The 27,575-nt window shown below is 37.6% G+C and overlaps 1 protein-coding gene across 6 annotated transcripts in view; it reads right to left on the minus strand.

The window, feature by feature from the left end:
- Positions 1–12,844: 12,844 nt before the first annotated feature.
- The window catches only part of LOC131150949 (probable leucine-rich repeat receptor-like serine/threonine-protein kinase At3g14840), a 110,171-nt gene continuing 95,440 nt past the window's right edge, over positions 12,845–27,575 (minus strand). For 3 of the 6 annotated variants that reach the window (XM_058102051.1, XM_058102059.1, XM_058102040.1), the window contains 2 exons: positions 15,013–15,163; positions 12,845–13,474 (listed from right to left, as the gene is read on the minus strand). In XM_058102051.1, the coding sequence (XP_057958034.1) occupies positions 13,088–13,474; positions 15,013–15,163 (538 nt within the window). In that variant the 3' untranslated portion in view covers positions 12,845–13,087. The remainder of the gene's footprint in view (positions 13,475–15,012; positions 15,164–27,575) is intronic. The other 3 variants (XM_058102067.1, XM_058102087.1, XM_058102076.1) reach the window with 3 other exon arrangements.

Here is a 27,575-nt window from a genome sequence, read left to right on the forward strand (position 1 = left end):
CGCTTCCATCCACTTAGGCAAAGTTTGATAAGACATCTCCTAATCACTGAATACTTGAGCAATTGCCTTCTGTTTGTCCAACCAAACCTTCTTATACGAGATCGAATAGCCAAAGATGTAGAGACCCGAACACGTAAATAAGGAAAAATAAACAAGGAAAAGATTAAAGGGGTATTTCAGCAGTGCTCGTCGACGAAGGTAGTACGTTCGTCGACGAGGTCCCTTCAGTGCCTCGTCGATGAAATTCAGAGCGTCGTCGACAAAAGAATACTGAGCAAGCCAAAGAAAAGTCAGGATGGGGTTCGTCGACGAAGTTATGGCTTCGTCCACAAACCTAGTGGTGGGCTCGTCAACGAGGACTCGGTCAAAGGCTCTATAAAGATCCTTTTTAGTTGCTTAAGGGCTAAGATAACCCAAAAGCTCTCTCTCTCTCTCTCTCTCTCTCTCTCTCTCTCTCTCTCTCTCTCTCTCTCTCTCTCTCTCTAGAACCAGTGGGTTCCCTCTCTCTCTCTACGATCCTTCGTTTGTTGTTGCCTGTTTCTACAAACGGAGGTTCCTGCGTGGATCAAGGGAGGAAACTCTATAGTTCTAGCGGATCAGATCGTCATTTTGAAGATTTTTGGGTTTTTTAAAAAATCGAGGTAAGGATCTGATTTAGATTAGGTAGTTGTATAGTAGTTGAGATTATAGAGAAGTAATGTTCTGTGGTTTTTAGGGTTTGAGGATCTCGGGTTGTTGTTTTGGACCATTCCGTATGTGTTTCTATCTTTGGGCTTAAAGTAAGGGGAATTTGTTTACAACAGTTCTTTTTGTAAAACTAAACCACTAAAAAGTTCGTTTATATTGATATGTATAATATGACTGCTTATTTGCTAAATTCCATTGGGTAAAAATGTCGGTTTTATGATTTTGGGTAAAAATGAGGATTTTGGCGGATGATCTCCAAACTTTTCAAAACTTACTTATTTGCATTACTATTAATGTAGGAGATGCTAGAATCCTTTAATTTTCCATTTAAATGATGTTATGGAATTTTATATGATATAGCGGGTTTTTATTCAAATCGGTGTGACATATGTAATGAAATGGAACGTGTGAATCTTTTGTACTACTTGTATGAACTATGGGAACTGGAGTTCCACTTTACTATACGAAAAATGTGAAAATAGGTGTCGGTTGTATACCGAGTTATATATGTAAAAAGGGTTAAACTGGGAGGATATGTGCCAGTTTATACTATGATACTATTACATGAATTTGTGAAAATACTAAAAATGCACAGGTTATTATGTTTTATTGTAAATTGTATGTATGATAAATGGAACCACAGCTTACTACCAAAGGAGTTGAAAGATACTTTAATTTAAAGAAGTTGAAAAATACTCTGGACTAAAGGAGTTGAAAAATACTTTAGTCTATAGGGGTTGAAAGATACTCCGGTTACTAAAGGCATGGTTCCATTGCTAGTAAAGTACAGTGCAATCACACATGTGAATCAGTGTGAGTACAGAGATAGTTGGCTTGCAGGAGTATTGGGACCATTGGTGAAATAATATGTCACACCCCGAACCCGAAAATGGGACTCAGGGGTGAAAATGTAATCTATCACATCCTTGTATCAAACAAAACATCCAAAATACAGGACAATGGATAAGGGTCCGATCCTGTGGAATTCCCAGACACCCTATACACATCCTTACATAACAGAATATATGCAGTGGAAAAAAGTCGTTTTATACATACATGGTACCATACCAGAGTCTATACACAAACAGAGTCAAGGCTCAATCATACAACGTACAACCGGATGCCCAACATATCTCAAAACGACAACCCACAAAACACAAGTCCTAGCACTTACCCAAGCGCTACTCGTAGTACACCGGCCACTACGCTCCCAACACAAGGATGCTAGTTCCGGTTACTCGAAGGACCTGAAAAATATGTACGTACAACAGGGGTGAGACACCTCTCAATAAGGAAGAATATAGGTTATATTAGTGTGTGACATTTGAGTGTTATCATGACAGCAATACATACACAATTAAATGCAGTTCCAGTACTAATTTCACAACAGTGCATACACGCACACACACATGATCAAGTAATCTCGATGTTGTCACAACCTTCGGCCCAAAGCCTGCCTGCGACATACGGTGTTGGCCCGTAGCTAACCCACAAAACATGGCACCACCGGCACATGGCTAGTCCTTAAATCCCATGGCATCGTACCGCCGCAAAACTGGTGGATCCACACCCTTCGATAATTAGCCGATAAGGCTCACGCCCTCGGATATAGAGCCGGACACTCTTGCCAAACATGGGTAGCGATTTCATATGCCCTCGGATATAGAGTCGAACACTCTCAGTACCTGAAACAAATTCAGAACTACATTCCTACTCACATTTCAACCAATCACACACATATGTATGCTTATATAATCAAACAAACCACACCCATTTGGTAATCTAAAATCATGGCTTTCCAAACACATACAGTTTAAACAAGTCAAGACACGATGTTGACCTTATAGGTTACACCCGGTTTTGATAATGACAAATACTTAGGTATTTGATGGTTTTCAAATGTTTGTGCAGGCTTAGATGAGCATCTTAAGGAATGACACTTGAAGCAACAAGAAGACCCTGAAGACGTGTAATTTGTAATTGTAAATTTAATGTTTGTAATATGGGTCTGTAATAGTAACCTAGGTTGTGGTTTGTGTTTACCTTACCTGCACATCATGCATATTGGATATATGGTAAGCTCAAAATGACCTCAAAATGACCATAGGGATTGAATGACTTTAGGGCACTGATCAACGTCGGATTTTTGGGACTATCTCAAAACGGCCCTTGAAAAGACCCTAGTAAGACCTTAGGTCCTAACACTCACACAAATATAAAATAATACATAGGAGTGTTAAATCTGTGCTTAAAATTGAACAAATATCAGAAAATTGAGAGAGCTCGAGCGACCGAACCCCTAGAGTTCAAAACTCCTCGGGTGCTCGAACTGTTGAAGAGTCAACAATTGACTTGGGCTCTTGAGCAACCAAACTATTTTTTGTGTACCGTCCACGGGCGCCCGAACCCTTCGAAAGGGACTTTTCACCAACTCATGCGACCGATCCATTCAGTTCAAAAAGAGCCCTGGGTGACCAAACACATGAGTTCAGGTAACCGAACCCATAACCGAGCACCCGAAGTTACAAAGCAAACTTTTGGACTTTGATTCGGGCTGCCGAAACATGACACGGGTGACTGAACCTATTTAAATCAATTTTATTCCCGTGTTTATTCGAGCGACCGAACCTCTATTTAGACACCCAAACTTCAGCGGGTTAAAATTAAATTAACCACGGTAAAATTGGGTTAAGTTGGGTTAATGGGTTTTTAACATTTTGAATCTTTTCTAATTATTCCCAACAAGTCCCCAACGGTTATAATTTTACCCCTGCCTATAAATATGGGTTCATTTGTGAGAATTAGTGCAGGATTAGCAAAAATCATTAGCCAAAAATCCTTTCTTTTGAAAACACTCTTATTGTCCAAATATTCTCAAAATCTCCACTTCCTTGATATATTCAGAGATTGTGAGAACATTTCTAGAGTGTTTGTGATTGCTGTAGATTACTAAAAACTCCCATTTGATTGATTGATTGTTATATTTTTATTGGGGAGTTTTAGCTTAAGTTTATCCCACATATTTTCATTTTATAAATCTTGTGTGGGGATAAACTAAGCTTAGGATATTTACATCCTTGTTGCAAGTGTCCAATAGCTTGATTTTTGGAGTGCAAAAATTCTTTCAAATAAGCTAGTATTTTCAAACTAGTGTTCTGCATCTTTCATTTAGGAAAACTCTTTTGAACTAGTTTGATTATCTGATTAGTATACTTGGAATATTGATGTGCTATTGAAATACCTTGTTTAGATTCTAAGATATTGCTTGTGTTGAATATGCTTGAGCATTGTACTCATTATACTATGTTGAATATTGATTGAACAAAACTTGCATCACTGAGCCTATACTATATCCATGTTATTGATGTGTATGTGAACGTGCGTATTTGGGTACATATCTGCTTTATGTGAAAGCACCTTTTCTGTACCATCTATTTGAGAGAATACTGTTGTATTTCCAGGCGTGGCCTGAGGGGGCGGTAATCCAACTTAGTAAGGATTGTGTAGGTTAAGTCAGTCCTGTGTTAATTGACTTGGTTATAAAGGTTGAGGTCAGTCCTGTGCTAATTGACCTGGTTTGTTTAGGTTCCGCTCTACCCGTTAAGTGAGCCTATAGTGGTAATCCTTGTACTTGTTAGCCAAGGCGGGGACGTAGGCAATTTGGCCGAACCTCGATAGCATTTCTAGGTGTCGTCTCCTTTATTGTTTTATTGTGCATGCTTGATTAAATTTCCATTGCAGTTTAAATTCCATTGTATATTTGCATTGATTTATGTTACATGCACTAGATTGATCTTAGGCTTGCGTAATATTGTTGATTAGTGGGTTGACCTAGGCAATAAATTTTAAATACCCAATTCACCCTTCCCTCCTCTTGGGATTGTACCAAAGCTAACAATTGGTATCAGAGACTCGTAACTTAGACTTAGACGTTATTTAGTTAAAAAGATCATGATGGCTCATGTTAGTGCATCCCTTTCATGTGAGGGAAGGTTGGTCACACACCCACCAATATTTTGCGGTGAAAACTATGCTGTATGGAAATTTAGAATGATTGTATATATTAAAGCCTTAAATTGGAGATTTTGGAATGTCATTGATCAGGGTGATAGTGTGCCTGTTAAATTCATTGGTTGTACCAGTGTTCCTAAATTTGAGTATGAATTGAATGATCATGATAGGAACTTAGTACAAATAAATTTTGATGCCTTGAACACTTTGCTGCATGCTTTAGATTCTAATGTTCTCTGTGAGGTTATAACATGTAGCAGTGCTAAGGAGATATGTGAGGAACTTGAAAGGAGATAGGAGCAACTACGCATAAAAAGGCGATCACTCCTTGTGATTCAAGATTTACGGATCTTGAAGGAGGTAAATCGTGCTTCATAGTTCTAATCGACGATGAGGTAAACCCGTCTCCTTCTATGTTATTAGATAATCCCGACAATGATTCATGTGATGATTTGAATGATGCATCTGATTCAAAATCATGTCATAGTAGTGATAGTGAGAGCATGCCTACTTATGAAGAACCGCAAATTGAATATGTTAGGACTCATAAGTTACTTGTTGAGTCAAATAAGAAATATTCTATGCTGAAAAACAAGTATGATGCATGCATTAAAGAATGTGACTCAAAAGTTCTTGTTGAAAGGGAAAATAATTTTAAAATCAAAGAGTTAGTAAAAAAAATGAAAAATTAGAAAAAGAATTGAATGCAGTAAGATCCCAACTTACAATTGAAAATGAAAAGGATCTTCATATCCATGATCTTGAAAATAAAGCAAACAATATGTCTAAAGAACTTATGAAACTTCAGAATGTTTGCAAAGAATTGAAAAGCTCAAAAATTCAAGATCTAGAGAAGAAAATAGAAGACCAGTCTAAGATCATCTATACATTCACTAGGGGAAAAGAAAATTTTGACAAACTCTTAGGTTCACAAAAGATGAACTTAGACAAAAAAAAGGTATAGGTTATAATGGAATTGAAAATAGGAAAAGGAAAAACCTATACATGGGGTACTTTGTAAAAGAATCGAAACATTATACTAGTACCTCCTCCAGTCCATACACTCACACCACATGCATCTTATGTAAAAAGAGGGGGTACACAAACTTTGATTGCTCACTTAAAAGAAAATGTGTGAAACCCAAACAAGTCTAGAGAGTCAAAGTGCCACCTAGTCCAAACCCATTGAAAATAAAAGGAAGAAAAATGATATGGGTTGTTAAGAAAGAAACCCCCTTGAAATTCAAGGAAGAATTTGTTCAAACAGGAATTACATGATCATATAATTCTTCCTTAATAGTTAGGATTAACTATAGGGGGTAGTATCTACTAAAGGCTTAGGAAGTGGCTTAGATTGAAGAATGTAAAATCTTAGTATATGTGCACTATTTAAAATTTTCCATACTAGGTATTTTGAAAAATCAAGCCAATTCTAAAATTCAAGCAAAATAACCAATCTGAACTTAATGCACATATTCATTGGTTAAAATATAAAATCATTGGCTATAACTTGATTAAAATCCGCTTCCAAATGGACAAAAGCATCCTTGCAGGGTATAGAATTCTTAATGCTTAATCCATGCTTGAATATACAAATCTTAAGTTAAGCATATTATGTCCATTACACACATTTGAGTTTTAGGGAATCCATCCTGATATATATCATTTAAACCTAAACTCATTTTTGAATATAAAAGCCTTAACCTTAGTTCAGTCATCACTCTAGGCTTGAAGCACTACTGATCATAAATTCTAAATATTTCTGGTGCTTATTAAAAGACAATATTTTCTTGATCAAAACTAGAGGCATCCACTAGGGGATTCAAGTTTCATTGTTATCAAAAATTCCCTTTGAGCTTAAATTATAAATCCTCTAATTTTGGTTTATATCCTCCATAGGAAATCTTTACCTTATCACGATCACATCAGGTAAAGATTCATCCTCTTATTGGTTTGTATCCTTGCTCCAAATTTGTGATCATACCTAAAGGATACTTTTCAATCACCAAAGAGCAATGTTCCAAAATTCATACTCTTCTAGTTGCTCTTTATCTAAATTGTTTGGACATTTCCTCTTCCATGCAAATATCTTGAATCATGTCCATTCATAATGAATACTCTTTGAACATAACTCAAATCTTAATTTTTCAAGAGTATTAATCCAAAATTTCTTCACAAGCTCTCAAAATGTTAAGTCATATCTTTAGAGCTTCGTATCCTTAAAAAGAAGTTAAATGGCTAATATGGTGGCCATAGGTTTCAACATATATGAAAATAATTGACATAAACATAATTCCCCTTACCTTTCCCCAAATGACAAATCCCGAACTCTAAAGCCCCTAAACGGCGAACCGAGTTCCAAAACCTATAAATCCCAGTACAGAAAATACTCATAACACTTCTCTTCAAAACTACAGGATTAGAGTTGAAAATTGAGTCCTACCTTGATTTTGAGCCAAAACCTGAAAATGGCCGAATTGAAAATCTGATCCATAGAACTTGTAGAGAATCCTTCCACGATTCTCGTGGTAACTTCAGATTAACGATTCTCATAATAAACGGTGAAAAAATCTAGAGAGAGGAAGTGTAGGGAGAGTTTCTAGAGAGATAGAGAGAGAAAGTGAGATTTCTTAGCTGAGAAGTAATGAAAAAGATATTTATAGGTCCTTCAACCCAACTGCCCTCGTCGACGAATGGTGCCCTCGTCGACAAGGCCATATAGTCAGCTCATCGACGAGATGATGGATTCGTCGATGATTCCCGATATCACCGGTTTCCAAAATCTCTCAGCTTTTCCTTGTCGACGAGCCTCTAAATTTCGTCGAAGAGACGTACATGGACTTCGTCAACGAACCCTGGCTTCATTGATGAAGCTTGCTAAATTCCTAATTTACCCCTCTCTTATTTTAATTAAACCCACTTATCACGGTTCGAGTTCTTATAGTCTTCCCTTCTTACATAAATTTCGTCTTCGAAATTTGCCATCTCTCATTCACAAACCCATACATACAACAGAACACATACATACACGCATACCCTCACTTATGGCAGAGGAATACCGTGGTTACAAACACAACCGTCTCAGGAGTTCACAATATACACACTTCCAATGACTAACTACCTATTCCAACCCAAAGCAGGGTGTCGTGCATGTAAAGACCCAAAAATTTAAAAGGATTAAAATAAGTTAGAAAAAAAATATAAATAAAATAACAAATAAATAAATAAAAGGAATGGCGTGGGAAAATTTTTTTTTAATTAAAGAAATTAAATTAAATTAAGATAAATTAAATAATTAGTTATTAAATTAAATATTTTTACATTGGATTTAAAAAAATAATAATAATTAAAATGATATCTATAAGTAAATTATTATAATATATATATATATATATATATATATATATATATATATATGTAAAGTGAAAGAAGAAGGAAGAAGAAGAAAGAAGAAGGAAGAAGAAAGAGAAGATGTCAGGCACCCCCCCTACAAAATTTCTTGTGTTTAGTACGCGCAGCCACTCCTCCGTCTCCGCTTCTCTCCTTCTCTCAATTACTCGACGAGTTTGCGACGGATCCAGAATCGGAAGGTGCCGTTGGAATCCTGGTTCCGCTGCCGACATTTCTACTGGAGCAGATTTGTCGTGAAAACGACTTAGGTACTGCTCCTGGGGAAAAGTAATTTTCCCCCAATTTCTCAATTTCTGGTTAAATTTTCTATTAAATCGACGAACGGATACCACCACAGGGTCCTAGTCGTTGTCGTCGTCATTCTAACGTAGGTAATTATTCAATTGGGGTTTTCTAGGTCCTACTCCAAAGCGAGAGTGGGAGTTGAGAAATTTGACAATTTGGCTAAATTTAAGGATATTATTATTTATTTAGGAATTATGACCCTAGGAAGTATTAAATTAATATTTTATTCGTGAATAATTTATTGGAATTAGGAATTTAATTTCAGGATCCGGGTGAGCGCCGCAAGTATTTTTCGGAGTCCCTGTTGGCGTAGTTCAAGAAACCAGGTAAGGGGAAAAATATATATTAAATCAGAATTTTTATGAATTTAATAGAAAAATAAATTATGTTATATGTATGTGTATATGTTTCAGTATGGGTAAAATGCCAACTGTTTAAATTATATTTTTTTTTCGAGTTTAGGGCTGTTTATTATATATCTATATGCGAAAATGAAGTGATAAAAGTGGGAAATATTTTCAGGATAATTAAGTAAGAAATGAAAGATATTTTCAGTATATAAACATTAAATGTTGGTTGGCTTATTTTACAGGCAGTGTATGAATTTTATTACTAAATTGTGTGGCATGAGATTCTGTGCAAATATATGTTAAATGTATGAGATGCAGGCTAAGTAAATAAAGTAATGAAAATAAAATATGATATGGACAATGTTGCCTGTGTATGTTAAATGCAACCGTGTAAATGTAAGACAGCTGAAAGACAGCCATGTTAACAGATCTAGCACATTTCTATGTAAACTAACTGATGACAGCTAAAAGGAGTTGTGTTAGCAGATCTAGCACGTTTCTACGTAGACTAACTGATGATGGCTAAAGACCAGCTGTAGTACGAAGTAATGAAATGAAATGTTATGCAATGAAATGACGATGAAATGACAATGAAATGAAATGACAAAGGTAAATGATGTAAATGGGAAAGAGTCACTTAAAGTGAAATGAAATGCAAAATTAAGTTATGAACAGGAATGAATGTGCATGAATGTATAATGACAGAAAAGAATGATGTATTATGATAATAGAAGTATGTATGTACGTAGAACATGTTACAATTGGGCGAGGCGTACCTTTCGCCTGAGGGCTTGCTGAGTAAGGCGAGTGCACTAGTAGCTTCAGATGTGGTAGTAGCTACATAACGCACTAGGGCAGAGGGAACCTACTTGTATGGGCAGGTAGAATTCCCAATCCTTAGGGTCTTTGCAGGTAAACTATTGTTGAATGCGTGAGTACGAGATCAGTTTAACACTTGAGTGCTTACTGAGTAAGGTGAGTGCTTTGGTATGCTTAAATTGTGACCTTCGGGTTGCTAAATGTATCAGAGCAGAGGGGTGCTACTTATATGGACGAGTAATCACCCCTATCCTCAGGTAATCTCGTGAATTAAATATTTGCATGTGATTGTTTAGGTTCAGAAAACGATTTCAATGTTATATGATGATTTGCAAATGAAATAAAATGATATCTATTTAACTCATGTTGGCCACACACTGTTTTAATATATTGTTTTTTCCCTTACTGAGATGTGTCTCACCCGAATATGAATTCATCTTTTTCAGGATTTCTCAGGATCGAGCTTTGAGAGCTCGAGATTTTATAACATTTTTTTGGAAGATATAAGAAAAAAGGGTATATTTTTATGTTAATTTTGATATGTATATTTTATATTTTATAATTTATGTTTTAAGTTTTATAAGATATGGATGGTTGTGAAACATACTAGTATTAGTGGATAATGTTTTGGAGACATGTATATATTTGAATACTGGTGGATGATTAATTTATTATGGTTGGTAGTTAGAATTAGTAAACTCTGATATTATGTTATATGGAGATAATGGTTATATTTCTACTACATATATTATGGATTATGGATCATCAGGGATTTTATCAGGCATAATGCACTGGACCCGGGTTTAAGGGTTTGGGGCGTTACAGTACATATACTCAAAACAACTGCAGATACTTCCAGCGTATTTTCGTTTCCAGTTCCCTAAGAAACTTCCTCAACCTTGTGGTTTCGCCATAATACCTTCACCAACGGTATTTTTTTAGTACGAAGCTTTTGAACTTTTTGGTCAAGAACCTGAACAGGTATCTCTTCATACGCTAAAGTATCCCCAATTTTCAACTCATTAGAACTGATAACATGTGATGGATTTAGCACGTATTTCCTCAACATGAACACGTGAAACACATCGTGGACCCTCGAGAGTGCTAGGGGTAGTGCAATCGTGTAGGCTACTGGACCCACTCACTTAAGAACCTCAAATGGTCCAACATACCTCAGGCTCAGCTTGCCATTCTTCCCGAATCTCATAACTCCCTTCATCAGAGCGATTCTCATAAATACCTTACCCCCACTTCGAACTCTAACTCACGATGATGAACATTTGCGTAGCTCTTCTGTCGACTCTGAGTTGATTTAATCTTCTCCCGGATCAAACCCACCTTCTTAGACGCCTGCTGTACAAGTTTAGGTCCTAAAACCTTACGTTCACTAACCTCATCCCAACATAAAGGAGATCGACACCTCCGACCATACAGAGTTTCGAACAGTGCCATCCCAATACTAACCTGGAAGTTGTTGTTATAAGCGAACTCTACTAGTGACATAAACTATATCCAGCTACCACCAAAGTCTAACACACAAGCTCGCAACATATCTTCCAAGATCTGTATCATCCTCTCCGACTGTCCATCAGTCTGGGAGTGGAACGTTATACTAAAAGTAAGCTTCGTCCCCAGTGCCTCCTACAAGCTTGTCTAGAATCGAGAAGTAGACCTCGGGTCTCGATCTGACACAATGGACACCGGTACTCCATGCATTCTCACAATCTCATGCACATACATATCTGCTAGCCTACTCAAATGATAGCTAACCTTCATCGGTATGAGCAAATTTTGTCAATTTGTCCAAGATCACCCAAATAGCATTATGTCCTTGAAGTGCTACCGGCAATCCGGTCACAAAATCCATGGAAATATGGTCCCATTTCCACACCGGAATAGGCAAAGACTGCAACGACCCTGCCGGCCTTTGATGTTCAGCTTTTATTATTTGGTTGGGTTGTTGAAACCTATTATACTCTAAGATGCAAAAGCAGTCATCATGACTAAAGGCTGTCAGCAATGCCAAAGGCCTCCCTTTTCTTCTTGATCACTCCATCTCATTCCCTCAATTATTCTCCTAGACCCTCATCTGTGTGCAGCCTAGATTGTCTTGCCCTTCTTTGCTCCACAGTCAATTTTCACTTTTTTTTTTTTATTGTGGGAACTCCAGCCATAGACAAGCCCCAATCAGACCCCTCGATGTGGCACCAAACCCACGGGACGGCGGCCTTTCCCCCTGGTTTGCCGTCCGGGTTAATCCAGATACGATCACGGCTTATTCACACTTAGGTTGACTTTCGGGAAGCGATTACCTTCCCATGGCCCCTCCTTTACGTTATGCGGATGAGACCCCTTGAGGGGCTACAAAACACACCATGACTTTGTCACCCTAGGAATCGAACCTCCGATACTCACGTTATCCCCGCCTGCTTTACCACCGTGCCATGCCCGTGGGGGCTCAATTTTCCTTTTTTTTTTTGGTCTTTCAATTTGTGTGCCCTTGGGGTTCTTCTTATATTTCTTTCATTTTCTTTGCTTAGATATAATTCTTGATCCGCGCCTAACAAAATGACAAGGAATTTTCACGTTCTCACTTTACTATCCTTTCCTCCTATTTTTTTTTTTTTAGATTATCCACCAAGTTTCCACGTGTCCGTTTTACGGTCTACGTGACTAATCCCACGCTTCTATTTTCTTCTTTCTTTTCCTTGTCATGTGACAAGTGTTGAGATCCAAACATAACCGAAACAATAAAGTGAGAAATGGAGTAGTTCATAGCAAGTTTGACATAACACTTGTAAAAGATAAGGTTATAAAGATAAAAATAGTTTAGACAGTCACAAATTAAATCAAATAATGCACTAATAAAGAAAAGCAATATAATTAATTTTAAAAAATTGACATCACTCCAACCATCTAAGAACCTATCCTGTAATTCATATATTCACTTAAGAGGCCTTAACACTAGTTACTATTGTTGTCTATGTACATCTTTCATAGGGGTATATGATGATAGAACAATTCCACCCTGGCGGTGAAGACATGTACAAACCGTGTGGAACAATAAACATTTTTCAAATTATAATTTTTGGCCAATAAAAAAAAAAATAAAAAATTTAGGATGCCACAAAAAGTCCAAACCACTTTTTTAGACACTTGAGAAATGGGTCATATATGAGTCATCTATCATCAAATCTAATTTCAAGAATGCAGATGTTGCCAATGGTAAACTTAAGGCAAACAAGAAAAAAAAATCTATAAAATTGATAAAAGAAAGAGACTGTTTTTAATATTATTTTTGTCATAGTTTTATTATTTAAAAAAAATCAGTCATAATTTTACAATTTATCAAGACAAATGGAGAAATATAACTCAAGCCATAACCATATCCATATGACGGATGCCATCATACTTTATTTCGTTTTGTACATGGAGTCCTGAAAACTGTAGGGCACGGGTACCAGAGCTAGCGAAAACTATTACGACTTGCCTGGATAGGATGTATTGAATTTCCACCATTTGCTCTAGTTTTCTTTCTGAAAATAATGGGAACCCAAACTGAAGGGATCGGCAGAGCACGTCCCATAATCTGTCCATGGCCCATAAGTTGACGAACCATGTGCCTGCATTTCATTGAATTTGTGTTCATGACTGAACTGATAATAGTCTTTCATGGCCTGAAGCTTCATCTCCTCATCTGAAACATTTGATTCTGAAACCAAAACTGGAACAACTGCCCTGCCTTCAAGCATGCCCACCACAGACGACATTCTAGGCCTAGCTGTTGCAGAGGCACTAGTGCACAGGAGACCCACATTGATTATTGTCATAACTTCTTCTTTGTTATAATCTGAGCCAAGCATTGGATCCACCAGCTCCATTAAATCACCCTTCTCTTTTAACAGAAGTGCCTTAAAACAGAAAAGGCAAAGAAGTGTGGTAAGGTGTTTCAGCTAAAAAAATCCAGACATGTGAGTGTCTTGGTATGGTTAATAGGAAGCATGGATTCGGAAATCTGGGAGAAAAATGCAAACTTTTGAAGTAAGAAGTGTAACAGTCCTGTTCAATGAACCTAATCGTAGCACATTAAGTGTTCTAACAACATGAGAAGAAAAAGGATACGCATGGTAAGCCTGCTTCTTGTTAGTGCAGTCTAAATCAACATATGTTATTTTAAAGAAACATTAATTTGTCATAAATCTACCATTAATTCCCTGTGCTATATACAAACAAGACAGCAATTTCTGCAGAATAATCTCCAGGTCAAATTTTTTGTTTGACTGACGAGTCCAGTTTTGCCTAGCACTGACTTTGGTACTAAGCATGGTTTTAAAATACCAGCCATTAGGTATTGACGCCTAATAACAACATTACAGGACAAAATCTCGAAGTGTCCGGATGCACATCCATAACATCCCCTATTGCCTGCTACAATATTGTAACAGCAATTACAATACACAACAAGCCTTTAGCCACCAGGTTAGCTGTGAATTGCTTAAAACTTATTCTCTACACTAGTTTTGTATTCTCAAAAAACTGGAGCTTTTCAAACTTGAAAATGAAATTTCTGAAGTATGTCCATCATGTTTGCTATCAAATAGTCAGGAATGAAACAAAAATTAAGATTAAAGTAAACTAACATAAATGAACCATTTGTTACGAGCAAGAGAAAATCATATTTCAAAAAGTTTTTTCTACTACAGGTTAGAAATTATATTTGTGACGCATCCCTTTCATTGCTTAAAAGATTGGGCTTAAACTTATATTTGAAGGCAGGTAGTCTCTAGTTTTGATCCATACCAAAATATTTACATATTCATGTGAGTATGCTATGAATTATGAAATGTGAATATGTTTTGTTGTTTATATCCATCATTTTTTAAGGTAAAAGACACTTAACCTCCTCTAAGATTTGACAAAAATATATATATACCTCTCTAAAATTTTAAAAATCCCATACACCTCCTCTATGGCTTGGGCAAAACACACATACATCCCCTAAGGTTTCAAAACACCACAAGCATCCCCCAACATTTAAATTTTAGGACACTCATACCCCTTCCGCAGCTCATCTTTTTGTCAAATATAAATGAAACCTGAGGAGATGTCCACGTCTTTTTGCTAAACCTCAAGAACGTCAGTGTCTTTTATCCTTATTTTTATAATTTTGCAATATAGATTACATTTAAAAAATATTAAATAATAACAAATACAAGGCTTTTTACTTCAACAAAAAAAAAAAGCATAAAATTCAACATGTTCCATGCATGCTATCCTTGTGTTTGGGAACTTGAAATTCAAGTCTTGGATTTGGATTTGTATGAACTAGAAGAAATGCAATATAAAATTATATTGAGTCACCCAATCAGGTACAAAAACCATACACATTTGACAAGTAGATGAAAGCAATTCTCCTAGGCCCTAAAAGAAAATAGGTGGCGTAAGTTACCCAATCAAGTAGATCAAAGCAATTCTCGTTGGCCCTGTAACTAGTGTTCCTTCTCCCACTGACAATTTCCAAGGCTACAATTCCAAAACTATACACATCAGCTTTGTCAGTTAAATAGCCATGCATTGCATATTCAGGAGCCATGTATCCACTGCAAAATCAATAATATCACAACATTTTTTGTATGAGATCTTATGACAAATGAATAATATCACAACATTTTATGTGAGATCTCCTAAAATTCTGGCTTTGAAGGCAATGCTTCCTATAGCTTTAAATTTCACAAGGGCATGTTTTATCTTTTAAAGCACCTAGTGACTTATTTGTGGTCCCAAGAGTCAAACTGCATGGTGAAACATTTTAAGGGCAAGCATGCATTCTATCAAAAGAATTGTTTTACTGCAAAAGTTAATAAAACAAGGAGAGAGAAATTTCAGACAAAAAAAAAACAGAGTTGTCAAGAGATTGTTGCTGCTATATGTGTTTTTTTTTTCTTTTTTTTTTTTACAAACAAAAAATAGTATTAAAAGAGAGAAGAATGTACATTATAAAATTAGAAAAAGGAAAAGTAAAAAAGAAAATACAGGGAATAAGAAATTCTCTCGATACATCAATCAAAACTAGTTACAAAGAATGCAACCCAAACAGAGAACTAAACTCAACGTAACAGGGCCAACCAATTCTGCTGCAAGTCTTCCAGAGAAACATGGTGAAAAAAATCATTTGCTGACACCCACAGCAAGGCAAGACATACCACTCTACTCCAAAGAAAATTGTTAGTAGTAGCCACACCATTAAATATTCTAGTGTTCCTTTCCAACCAAACACATCAAAGAATAGCCATGACGGTGCAACGCCATAGAGCTTTCCTATCATTTCCTTTGCCAAAACCCCTAAAAATTATGGTATGAAAGGTCTTCAAAGTGTATGGACAGACCTAATTTTAACCAAATATACTAAATAAATTATTCCAAATAACCAACGTGAAACTCTAAAAGGGCAATGAAGAAAGAGACGTGCACAAGTCTCTTCACTCCTCATGCAAAGGACACAAATGTCAGAGGACAGTGCCTTATTAGGTCTTCTATTCTGCAGCAAATGATCGGCATTAATTCATTGAAGTATCTCAGTCCAAATGAAAGCTTTTATTTTTTAGGGAACTTTAGCTTTCCAAATCAAAGGATACAAAGCAAAAGGATCCACAGTAGAATCACAAGTCAAGTAGGTTAAAAAAGATTCACAAGAGAACTCCCCAGAAGGATCTAAACTCCAAACCCTACTAACGTTCCCTAAATGAACATGAAAAAAATCAAGCAACTTGGTCAAAAGAAATCATCTCATTAATTTCTCTCATTTAGATTTCTTTCAAAATGGAAGTTCCAAGAATGCACATTTTCTTGTAAAAAAGAAAATAAGTTGAGGTGTCATGAAGATTTGGTAAACGAAAAAGACGAGGGAAAGTACTAGCCAAAGGCATCTTGCCCATCCAATAAACCTCCCAAAAGCGTATACACTCCCAGTTTCCCATTGTATAATGCACTTTAGGAATGAAATAATCGTATATATGAGATACGAACTTCCAAGGACTTGAATAAAAAAAAAAAGGGCAGCCCGGTGCACAAAGCTCCCACGTATGCGGGGTCCGGGGAAGGGGCGGAGTTAAATAAGTAATGTTAATTCCCACTTTAGCATCCCACCTATTTTGTAGCATCCCAAATTTACTGGGAACTACCTTATGCCAAAGAGAATAAGGTTCTAAAGGAAAGTGTCATAACCATTTCACACCAAAGAGATGTTTTGGACACTAAGTTACCAAGACCCAAGCCACCCTCCCTTTAGGCCTATAAACAGTCTTCCAGCCTACAAGATGATCTCTACTACCCTCTCTTTTCCCTAGACCATAAGAAATCCCTCATTAATTTCTCAAGTCTCCTCGCTAATCTCACAAGGATTCTAAGAAAATAGTATCATCTATGAACTGAAGATGAGGAATGATGCAATTCCCATAACCTACCTTAATCCTTCTATCTATCCCTCTCTCAATCATCCTACTCAAGACATCAACTACAATAGTAAAGAGAATGGGAGAAATAGGATCTCCCTGTTTTAGACCCCTAGACGCACAAAACCAAGACTTGGCCTCACAATTTACTAAGACAAAAAAACCACAAAAGATAGACACCGTTTAATCCATTTCTTCCACCTCAGGCCGAAACCTTTTCTAGCCACAATCTTGTCCAAGAAGCTCCAACTCACCCTATCATAAGCTTTCTCAAAATCCAATTTCAACACAAGACACTTCTTATTCTTGTGAAAAACATCTTCAACCACCTCATTAGCTATCAAGGCAGCATTTAGGATTTGTCTGTTACCTATAAAAGCACTTTTTCTAAGAGTGATAGTGTCCACCAGAACAGTAGGCAACCTATTAGATAACACCTCAGTCAAAGTCTTATAGACACTAGTTACCAAGCTAATAGGTCTAAAGTCCTTGAATTTAACCACATCATCTTTTTTTGGGGACCAAGGTAATAAAAGTGGAATTCAAACTTCTCCCCACCACTCCATTGTGAAAGAATTAAAAGAAAACTTTGAGGCAGTCTCCCTTCAAGGTTTTCCAACTATCTTGAAAGAAAGCCATAGTAAAACTATCTGACCCAACAACCTTTTCTTTATCCACTTGAAAGATCGAGCCTTTAATCTCCTTTTCCTCAAAAGCTCTCTTTAGCCAAGTAGATTTATTAGTTGATATAAGACACTAATCCAACCCCTCAATCATAACTCTACCCTCATCCTTCTCTAAAAAGAGATTCTTATAAAATCTAGTAATCAGGCCAAAAATGTGGTTATGATCCCTAATAACCTCTCCCCTATCATTCTCAAGTTTTTCAAAAAGTTCCTTCTTCTCCTACTAGTTGCCACCCAATGAAAAAACCTAGAAATTACAATCCCCATTCCTGATCCAATACATTCCAAATTTCTGTCTCCAACTCATCTCATCTTTAAAAACAACTTGTTCAAACTCATTAGATAATTGGACTCGTCTACCACAATGTCCTCAGAAAGAGGTCCCTCAGCCAATCTATCAACCAACTCCAGTTCCTCAAGAATATTATTTTTTCTAGACCGAACATCACCAAAAGTCTCCTCATTCTAGTTTTTAAACTTCTCTTTCACATATCTCAATCTTTGCATAAAACAAAAAACCTTCCCAACCTTCCATAGTGCACTCACCCCACCAATTCCTAACCAAGCTCCAAAATTCTAGATGGGTCAACCACATGTTTCAAATCTAAAGGAAGTAGGGCCCCACTTAATAGGATTAGATTCAAAAGGAAATGATCAAAAATCACTCTAGGGAGTACTTCTTGAGTAAGGGTCTGAGAAGTATCTTCCCATTCAATGGTAGACATAAACCTATCAATCCTAGTATTAGAGACTTGGAAAATTGAATTAATGAGAAAGTAAAAGAAAAGAAGGTTTTTGGTTTGGTATAGACCAAACCGTCGACAATTTGGTGGGAGACCAGAAAAACCGTCGACGGTTTTGTGAGGGGTGCAGAAATTGTCGCTGATTTTGTCTACAGTGCTGATTTTAAAGGGGGCTGCGAGCTTCATTTGTTTTAAACAAACAAATCTCTCTCTCTCTCTCTCTCTCTCTCGGAACCCTACGGCATCCTCTCCCTTCTCTCTACGATTTCGCTCCAATTATAGCCCAAATTGATGATAAAAAATTACCACAGGATCCTAGGAGCTATCCTTAGCGGTTTAATCAGAGCAGATTTTCAATTTAAGCATTCCAGGCACCACTACAAAGTCGAGGTAAGGATGTTAAATGTTGGTATTTAATTGATTTAATGGAGTGTTTGGGCCTGGAGATGTTTTAATGATAATAATTCTAGATTTGATGGTGTTTGAATTGGGGAAATGTGAATTTCAGGGTTTTGAACTTCAAACGCTGTTGGGTGTGGATTTAGGGTTGTTAGCAGACCTCTCAGTAAGTCAGGTAAGGGGTTAGATTAAGTCAGGTATTTTCAGTAAATTAATCATTGAATATACAATATTTGATTCCAAAAGGTATATATATGAATTAGTATAGTTTTTGGAAATGCTGATGTTGAACTGAGGAAACTTTGAAAACATATTTAATATTATTTTGTTAGCAAAATATGTTTTCCCAGGCTAGATAATATATTACAGAGTAGTACTCACTTGTGTGTGGCATGAGTATAAATTTTACTGTAAATAATGGTATGTAAGAATATTTTATGAATTCACAGTACAAGCATGAATTGACGATAGTTTTTAGAAAAACTATAAACAGTATAGAAATTATATTTTCAGCATATTATGATATTTAGCCGGCACAGATGCCGCGACTAGATATATTTATAATAGATATTAAAAATATTATTATTATGACATATTTTACACAGAATCATGAAATAGTATTATTACGGTTATAAATGAAATATACTATACTGTAGCAGAACCTTGATGGATTAAGTATGTTATGAGCACATTACTATAGCTAGCTAGCCAGATCAGGCAGTGTAACCCCTGTGTGCCGACCCGAGAAGTGTTGCAAAGAGCAGGATAGGCAGACCAGATTGGTGATAGTCGACAGCACAACTACACTATTCAAAAAGTGTTAAGTCGGAGGCCGATTAGCCTCGAAGTGTTGCAAAGAATAGGATACCCACTGTGTGCCGACCCAAGAAGTGTTGCGGGGAGTAGGATGGGCGGACCAGGTTGGGTGGGCAATTGTGCGTAGTAATGTCATGTTTGACTTAACCTGGTAGGCCTGCCATGGTTAAGTCCAGCCATCGGGCAGCACAACCCAATCATGTGGGGTTAATTCATGATTTAGCCTTCCATGCAGGGTATAATTTCAGTAATATACAGATATAGTAGATGATTTATATGTACATAGAAATTTAGTATGATACAGTATGTTATGTTGATTTACGATTTATTTAGATTAATACAGAACAATTTTACTTGACTTGTCAAATGCAGTTAAACTATGTACAGATTTTCCCTTGCTAGGAGGTGTCTCACACCAGAAATACAAATATTATAGGAAACCCAGATAGACGAGTGGACCGAGCTCCGAGATAGAGGAGGCTGATAGTGCTACCCTAGCTGAATGGAAAGTAGTTGGGTTGAAATCAGGATGGATTTTTGGGGGTATGACCCCAGGGTATTTATGGTTCTTTTTGGGATATATATGTGTATTTTGGTTACTGTAAAATTCTGGTATTGTATATAAGTGTTGGCCTTACAAGGCTTAAAACCTTGTTTTGATGATAACAAATAAGATAAACTTAACATATTTGGTTAAGTAATGATATTTTAAAACTCAAATATATGACTACAAAGTCAAAAGCTCACAAGGATCAATGAAAGCTTATACTTCAAAGAAAGAAGATCAAATAATGCTTAAAAGGCATGAATTCAAAGATGATTTATTAAAGCTTGAAGATCATGAGAGCATGAATGAGAACTTGCTAAAGTCTAATAAAACTTGAAGATCATGAGAGCATGAAAGAGAACTTGCTAAAAGCTTGAAGACAAGATGGAGCCAAAGAAAGAACAAAGTATGAAAACTTAAGTGCTTAGAATGTCAAAAGTCTTAAGGAAGTCTTATGTAAGTACTTCAAGTAAAATTTAATATAAAATCATTGAAGCTCTTTAGGAAAAATTAAAATCCTAAAAACCATTTTTTAAAAAAGACCTTGAAATATAATTTCCAAACTTAAAAATTATGTAAGTCTCAAGAGAAAAGAGTTTTTAAAATCAAAATCTTAAAAAACAAGTGTTTTGAAATCATCAGGCGCCTGAACAAATAACCCCAAGCGACTGACTCTTTTTATGTTTTTAAAACTTGCAAACAGAAAGGTGACAGGCGACTGCCAATGTTCTGACTTTCAAATTTAACTGAGACAGGCGCCTAACACAACGAGACAAGCGACTGCCATTCAAAAGTATTTTTAAAATTACTAATGAAAAAGTTTCAAAATTTGTTCTCTTGGGCTCCAAACTTTGTGCAAACTTGATCAACACTCCAAGTAAACTTGGGGAACAAGGAATTAACTTTTTAAACTCTATATATAACCCCCAAGGCAAATATTTTTATAACCAAGAAATATTTTCAGCAACTACAAACTCTTTTAAGTGCTCTCAATTTTCAAAGGCTATCTTGCTCACTTCTTGCTGATCTCTTAACTAAGTTCTTGCGGATCTTCTCACACCGAAATTGAGCTTTAAAGTTTGAATTTTTCAATCAAAGAAAAGTTATATCAGTGATAGGTTTAAAATGAGCTTCAATTTCTTTATATTGAAATTTATATTGAAGTATATTTTGTACTTATAGTTGTACTAATCTTCTCTTTGTGAGAGTATTATTGTACGCAGATATTGTTTCTTGTTTCTTGACGATTCCAGGTTGTTGGATTGTTGACTGAGTGTGGGGTATCACTTGGAGAGGCATTGCTCTAACCTATTGAAGGAGTGACTGAGTGTGGGGTATCACTTGGAGAGGCATTGCTCTAGCCTACTTAAGGAATGACTAAGTGTGGGGTATCGCTTGTAAAAGGTTTGTTCCTCTTGGAAAGGAACGACATAGTGGAATCCTTTGGTGGCATTGGCCAAAGGTGAGGACGTAGGTTGGGGATAAGCCGAACCTCATAAAAATGTGGTGTCACTCTCTTTCCTTACTCTCTTTAATTTCTAGCAAATATTAACTGTGTGGTTGTGTTTTAATTTTTAATCATAAACACTACGTGTATTGGATACTAAATAAACTAAAGATTAATTTAATTTTGGGATTTGCGGAAACCGAAAGGAAGTACGTTAGTTGATCAATACAAAATGCAGAAACCTTAAGGGAGTACGTTGATTGGTTAACACCCAAGACTTATTAACTGAAAGTTTATTTAAAGTCTAAATTCTTGGAAAGAGTGTTGGATTTCATATTGAGCATCATATTGAGAAATCAAATCAATTAAGCACAGGGCTTATATATATTCATAGGGCTACAATCTTGAGCAGAAAATTGCTAAAGTGCTGCAGATTATATTTTGTGATTGATTACTTTAAGTTGTTGATTGGTTGGATGCTTGTTTAAGTTTTGGTTTACTTGTGTTGTGTTGTAATTGGTTTGTGGATTGATTAAAGTAATTAAGTTCTTGCTGTGTATTTGATAAATTAACAAGAGGTCAGAGAATTCATAAAAAGAATTAAAAGAAATTTTAATAATCCAATTCACCCCCCCTCTTGGGACAACTCCTTAACTTTCAATAAGGCTAAGTACATCATGGTTTCCGCTACATAGTTGACATGTATGTATGGACAGGTTTATCCTCGGTACCCCTTTGGGTTCGAGTTGACTTTGATTATGCTTTATGGTATCTGAGTACTACTACTACTACTACTACTACTAGTAATATTAATAATATTATTATTATTATTATTATTATTATCAGAATTTCAGGGCGTTACAATTGTGATATTAGAGTCTAGCTTGCTGGGTTCTGTAGATTTCAGTGTACAACAGAAACAATACCAGAGTATAGGAATAGATCTTGGAGAGGATAGTAAATGGGGTAGATCAGGATTTTAGTAAGTCAATGTGGGGAAGTTAAGATGAGAATTTAGGATTTTGTTCCATAGTCTGAAAGCAGGATTTTCGTAGTGGTTTCTGTGTCTTTCTTGGGGTGACGATTTTAGGAAAGTCATAGTAAACTATTGTCGGGTTGTATTTCTAAATTGCAGGACTGAATCTTATATTGAGAATAAGGACGTCAGGTTAATTGATGATATGAGATTTTAGTTAGATAAATATATTAGTTATGTTATGAAGATAGGGTCCTCAGATTATGTTTATTTTCTTTTTAGGATGGACCCTGGGGGTAGCAGTGCTCACGCCAATGGTGATGATGGTGCAGGGCCTTCTAGTATGGGCGGCGGTGATTCAGACGCAATTCTGCGCAGTGTAGCTCAACAGGTTATGGCTGAGATTGCACAGAGCTCTAGGGAGCAGGGAGACCCATCAACAGATCAGGGCTGCACTATAGAGCAGTTCACCAAAATGAAGCCTCCGGCTTTTTCAGGGAGTACGGACCCGATTGCGGCGTATAGGAAATGGAAAAGATACAGACTATAGTACACTGTACCGACAAGTAGAGAGTATCGTATGCCACCTTCAGAATGATAGGGAGGCTAAACGTTGGTGGTCTGCTGTGAGACTTCTGGAGGAGCAGAGACCGGTACCTATAGCCATGAGCTAGAGCCAGTATAAAGAGATGTTCTTCAATTGATATTTTCCTGCCACCACTAGAAAAGAAAAAGTGGAGGAATTCTTGAACCTCACTTAGGGACATCGAATAGTCCAGCAATACACAGCAAAATTTATTGAACTATTCCGCTTTTCCCCATACATCGTTCCTGATGAGGCAAAGAAGGCAATAAAATTTGAGAGAGGCTTGAGGCAGGAAATTTATGAACAAGTGGCAGTGTTGAAAGTACAGGATTTCGCAGAGCTGGTAGATAGGGCCGCCGTGGCGGAAGCGAGCACGCAAAGGGGTGCTGAGGTGCAGGGCCAGAGGAAGAGACCCACATCTCCTGGATCTCAGGCAGGTTCTAGCCAAGGCCCATGGAGGAGAGGTGGATACAGTGGAGGACAAAGGCAGGAGACGGGGAGCCGTGAGATTTAGGGCGAGCAAACTTATTCTGTTTGTCCTAGTTGCGGTAAGAGACACATGGGAGAATGCCGAGCGGGGAGAAATATCTGCTACCAATGTGGTAGACCAGGTCACTTGGCACGAGATTGTCATGCACAGCAGAGTAATGCTCCCGCTCCCAGACCATTTTGAGGAAATATCCAGGTGCCTCGAGGCGGTCAACAGAGGAATACCGCCCCGGCGCGGGTATATGCTTTAACCCCAGGAGATGCAAAGGCAGGCGGTGACATGGTGACATGTATTGTCTATATTTTGTCATATAAAGCTATGGTTTTATTTGATTCAGGAGTGACCCATTCGTTTGTGGCCCGGGATTTTGTTAAGTTATGTGAAATAGAAGCCGAACCACTAGATGTTAGTCTAGCTGTAGCTACACCGACGGGGACCATAGCAGTGTGTAGAAGGATACTTAGACGGGTCCCGATTAATATTCAGGGGAAGATGCTGCCCGTTGATTTGGTGGTCCTAGATATGCATGGGTTAGACATGATTCTAGGAATGGACTGGTTAGCTGCCTGTTATGCCAGTATTGACTGCCATTAGAAAGAGGTAGTCTTCAGACCTCTAGGGGAGCAGGAGTATTAATATGTGGGGACGCGTGTGCGCTCCTCACCACAGATGTTATCTGTAGTACAGACCAGGAGATTGCTTCTGGAGGGATGCCAGGGATATCTGGCTTTTGTGAAAGAGCTACTAGAAGGGGAATTAAAGTTTGAGGATATCCCGATAGTGAGGGATTTTCCTAACGTATTTTCAGAAGATTTGCCGGGATTGCCTCCTGATTGAGAAGTTGAGTTTGTGATTGATTTACTTCCAGGGATGGCGCCGATCTCTAAAGCTCCATATAGAATGGTTCTGGCAGAATTAAAGGAATTGAAAGAGTAGTTACAAGATTTGCTAGACAGAGGATTTATCAGGCCTAGCGTGTCGCCTTGGGGAGTGCCAGTGTTATTTGTGAAGAAGAAGGATGGGTTGATGAGAATGTACATCGACTACAGAGAAATTAATAAAGTGACTATCAAGAATAAATACTTGCTTCATCGCATCGATGATTTGTTTGACCAGCTACAAGGGACACAAACTTTCTCGAAGATAGATCTACGGTCTGGGTAGCATCAGGTGGTCAGGGTGGAGGATGTTCTAAAGACGGCGTTCAAGACTCGGTATGGCCATTATGAATTTGTGGTTATGCCATTTGGATTAACAAATGCTCCTACAGTGTTTATGGATCTGATGAACAGGGTCTTCCACCAGTGTTTGGACCAGTTTGTAGTGATATTTATCGACGACATACTAGTGTATTCAAAGAACCCCGAGGAGCACGAGGAACATCTGAGAATAGTGCTTCAGGTGCTGAGAGAAAGAAAACTGTATGTGAAATTCAAGAAGTGCGAGTTCTAACTGAAGCAGGTTACCTTCCTTGGACACGTGGTATCCAGGGGTGGTATTTCAGTAGATCCAAGCAAGATTGAGTTGGTGGTAGACTGAGTACGACCGAAAAATGTGTAGGAGATCAGAAGCTTCTTGGGATTGGCTAGGAATACTGCAAGTTTGTTGAGGGTTTTTCTAAACTGTTAGGGCCACTGATTAGATTGACCAGGAAAGGTGTGAAGTTTGAGTGGTCTGATGAGTGCGAACGGAGTTTTCAGGAGTTGAAGCAGCGACTTATCACTGCACCAGTTTTGACAATTCCTTCAGGAAAAGAGAGTTTTGTATTTTACTGTGATGCGTCACATAAAGGATTCGGACGTGTTCTGATGCAGCAGGGGAGAGTTGTAGCGTATGCCTCCCGACAACTGAAAGAATATGAGAAGAATTATTCTACTCATGATCTAGAATTAGCCGCGGTGGTCTACGTGTTGAAAATTTGGAGACACTATCTATATGGGGGTAGGTGTGAGATTTTCACTGATAATAAGAGTTTGAAAAACTTCTTCATACAGAAAGAATTAAACATGAGGTGGAGGAGATGGCTGGAGCTAATAAAAGATTATGACTGCACCATCAGTTACCACCCGGGAAAGGCTAATGTAGTAGTTGATGCTCTGAGTCGGAAATCAATAGGAGCAGCAGTGTTAGTAGGTATGATTCAGCATCCGATTCAGATGGATTTAGAACGACTTGGGGTGGAACTCGTAGAGGGCGATCACCAGGCATTTATTGCCAATGTGGTACTGTAGTCGACCCTACAGGAAAGAATTAAAGTTGCTCAGCTAAAAGACGCGAAATTAATGAAAATTATGGATAAAGTACAGGGTGGTCAAGCGACAGAATTCAGTATCTCAGATGATGGGGCTTTAAGACTCCGTATCAGACTTTGTGTGTTAGCTGATGCTGAAATTAAGAAAGTTATTCTGGAAGAAGCGCATTGATCCTTGTATACTGTACACCCTGGTAGCCCTAAAATGTACAGGGATCTTCGGGAATCTTTTTGGTGGAGCAATATGAAAAAAGAGATCGCTAAGTTTGTGAATCAGTGTTTGATGTGCTAGCAAGTGAAAGCTGAGCATCAGAGACTGGCGGGATCATTGCAACCACTTCATATTCCCGAATGGAAGTGGGAGCACATTACGATGAATTTTGCCACAGGGTTACTGCTGGCACTGCATGGACAAGACATCATTTGGGTAGTCGTAGATCGACTGACGAAGACTGCCCACTTCCTGCCTATTAGGGTTAACTACTCCATGAGCAGACTAACAGAGTTGTACATTCAGGAGATAATTAGACTACATGGCGTGTCAGTGTCCATAGTATCGGACAGAGACCCACGGTTTACATCTCGTTTCTGGAAGAATTTGTAAGGAGACGTGGGTTCTCAGTTGTCGTTCAGCACAACATTTCATCCTCAGACAGATGAGCAGACGGAGAGGACGATACAGATACTGCAGGATATGCTACGAGCATGTGTGCTAGACTTTGGGGGCAGCTGGATCCAATTCATAAAACTGGTTAAGTTTGCTTATAATAACAGTTATCAGACCAGCATTGCGATGACACCATATGAGGTGTTATATGGCAGGAGGTGCCGATCTCCGTTGTACTAGGAAGAGATTGAGGAAAGATAGATTTTGGGGCTATAGCTTGTACAACAAACTCATGATAAAGTCAGACTCATTAGAGATAGGATTAGAACAACATAGGGTCGGCAGAAAAGTTATGCAGACACTCGCCTACGAGAGTTAGAGTTCGACGCAAGGGATCATGTATTTTTGAAGATTACACAAATGAAAAGGATTATGAGATTTGGGAAGAAGGGTAAACTAAGCCATAGGTTCATTGGACCATTCGAGATTCTTGTGAGAGTGGGTCTAGTGGCCTACAGGTTGGCATTACCACTGGTGCTGTCCAGAATCCACGACGTATTTCACGTTTCCATGTTGAGGAAATACATTCTAGATCCCTCCCATGTGATCAGTTATGAGGCACTGGAACTTAGGGATACTCTGACATATGAAGAAGTGTCAGTGTAGATTTTGGATCGAAAAGAACAGGAACTACGCACAAAGAAGATTCCACTGGTAAAAGTTCTATGGCGCAATCATGCAGTTGAGGAAGTTTCGTAGGAATTAGAGGAACAGATACGCCAGAGATATTCACATCTATTCAGTGGAGCAGTAAAAGTAAATAACAAGGTGTGTATTTTGATTTTTGTAGTGTAGTGTAGGATAGATAGTGTTTTTGGTTTTAGGATATGAATGATTTTGGGAGAATTTTCTTTGAATGGTTGTAATCTCCCAGGACCGTAAATGTAACCACGGTATTCTTCCACCATACGTGAGGATAATTAATAAAATTGGGGTGTTTTCTTTAAGAATGA

This window comes from Malania oleifera, chromosome 1 (assembly GCF_029873635.1).
Source record: "Malania oleifera isolate guangnan ecotype guangnan chromosome 1, ASM2987363v1, whole genome shotgun sequence".
Taxonomy (NCBI): domain Eukaryota; kingdom Viridiplantae; phylum Streptophyta; class Magnoliopsida; order Santalales; family Ximeniaceae; genus Malania; species Malania oleifera.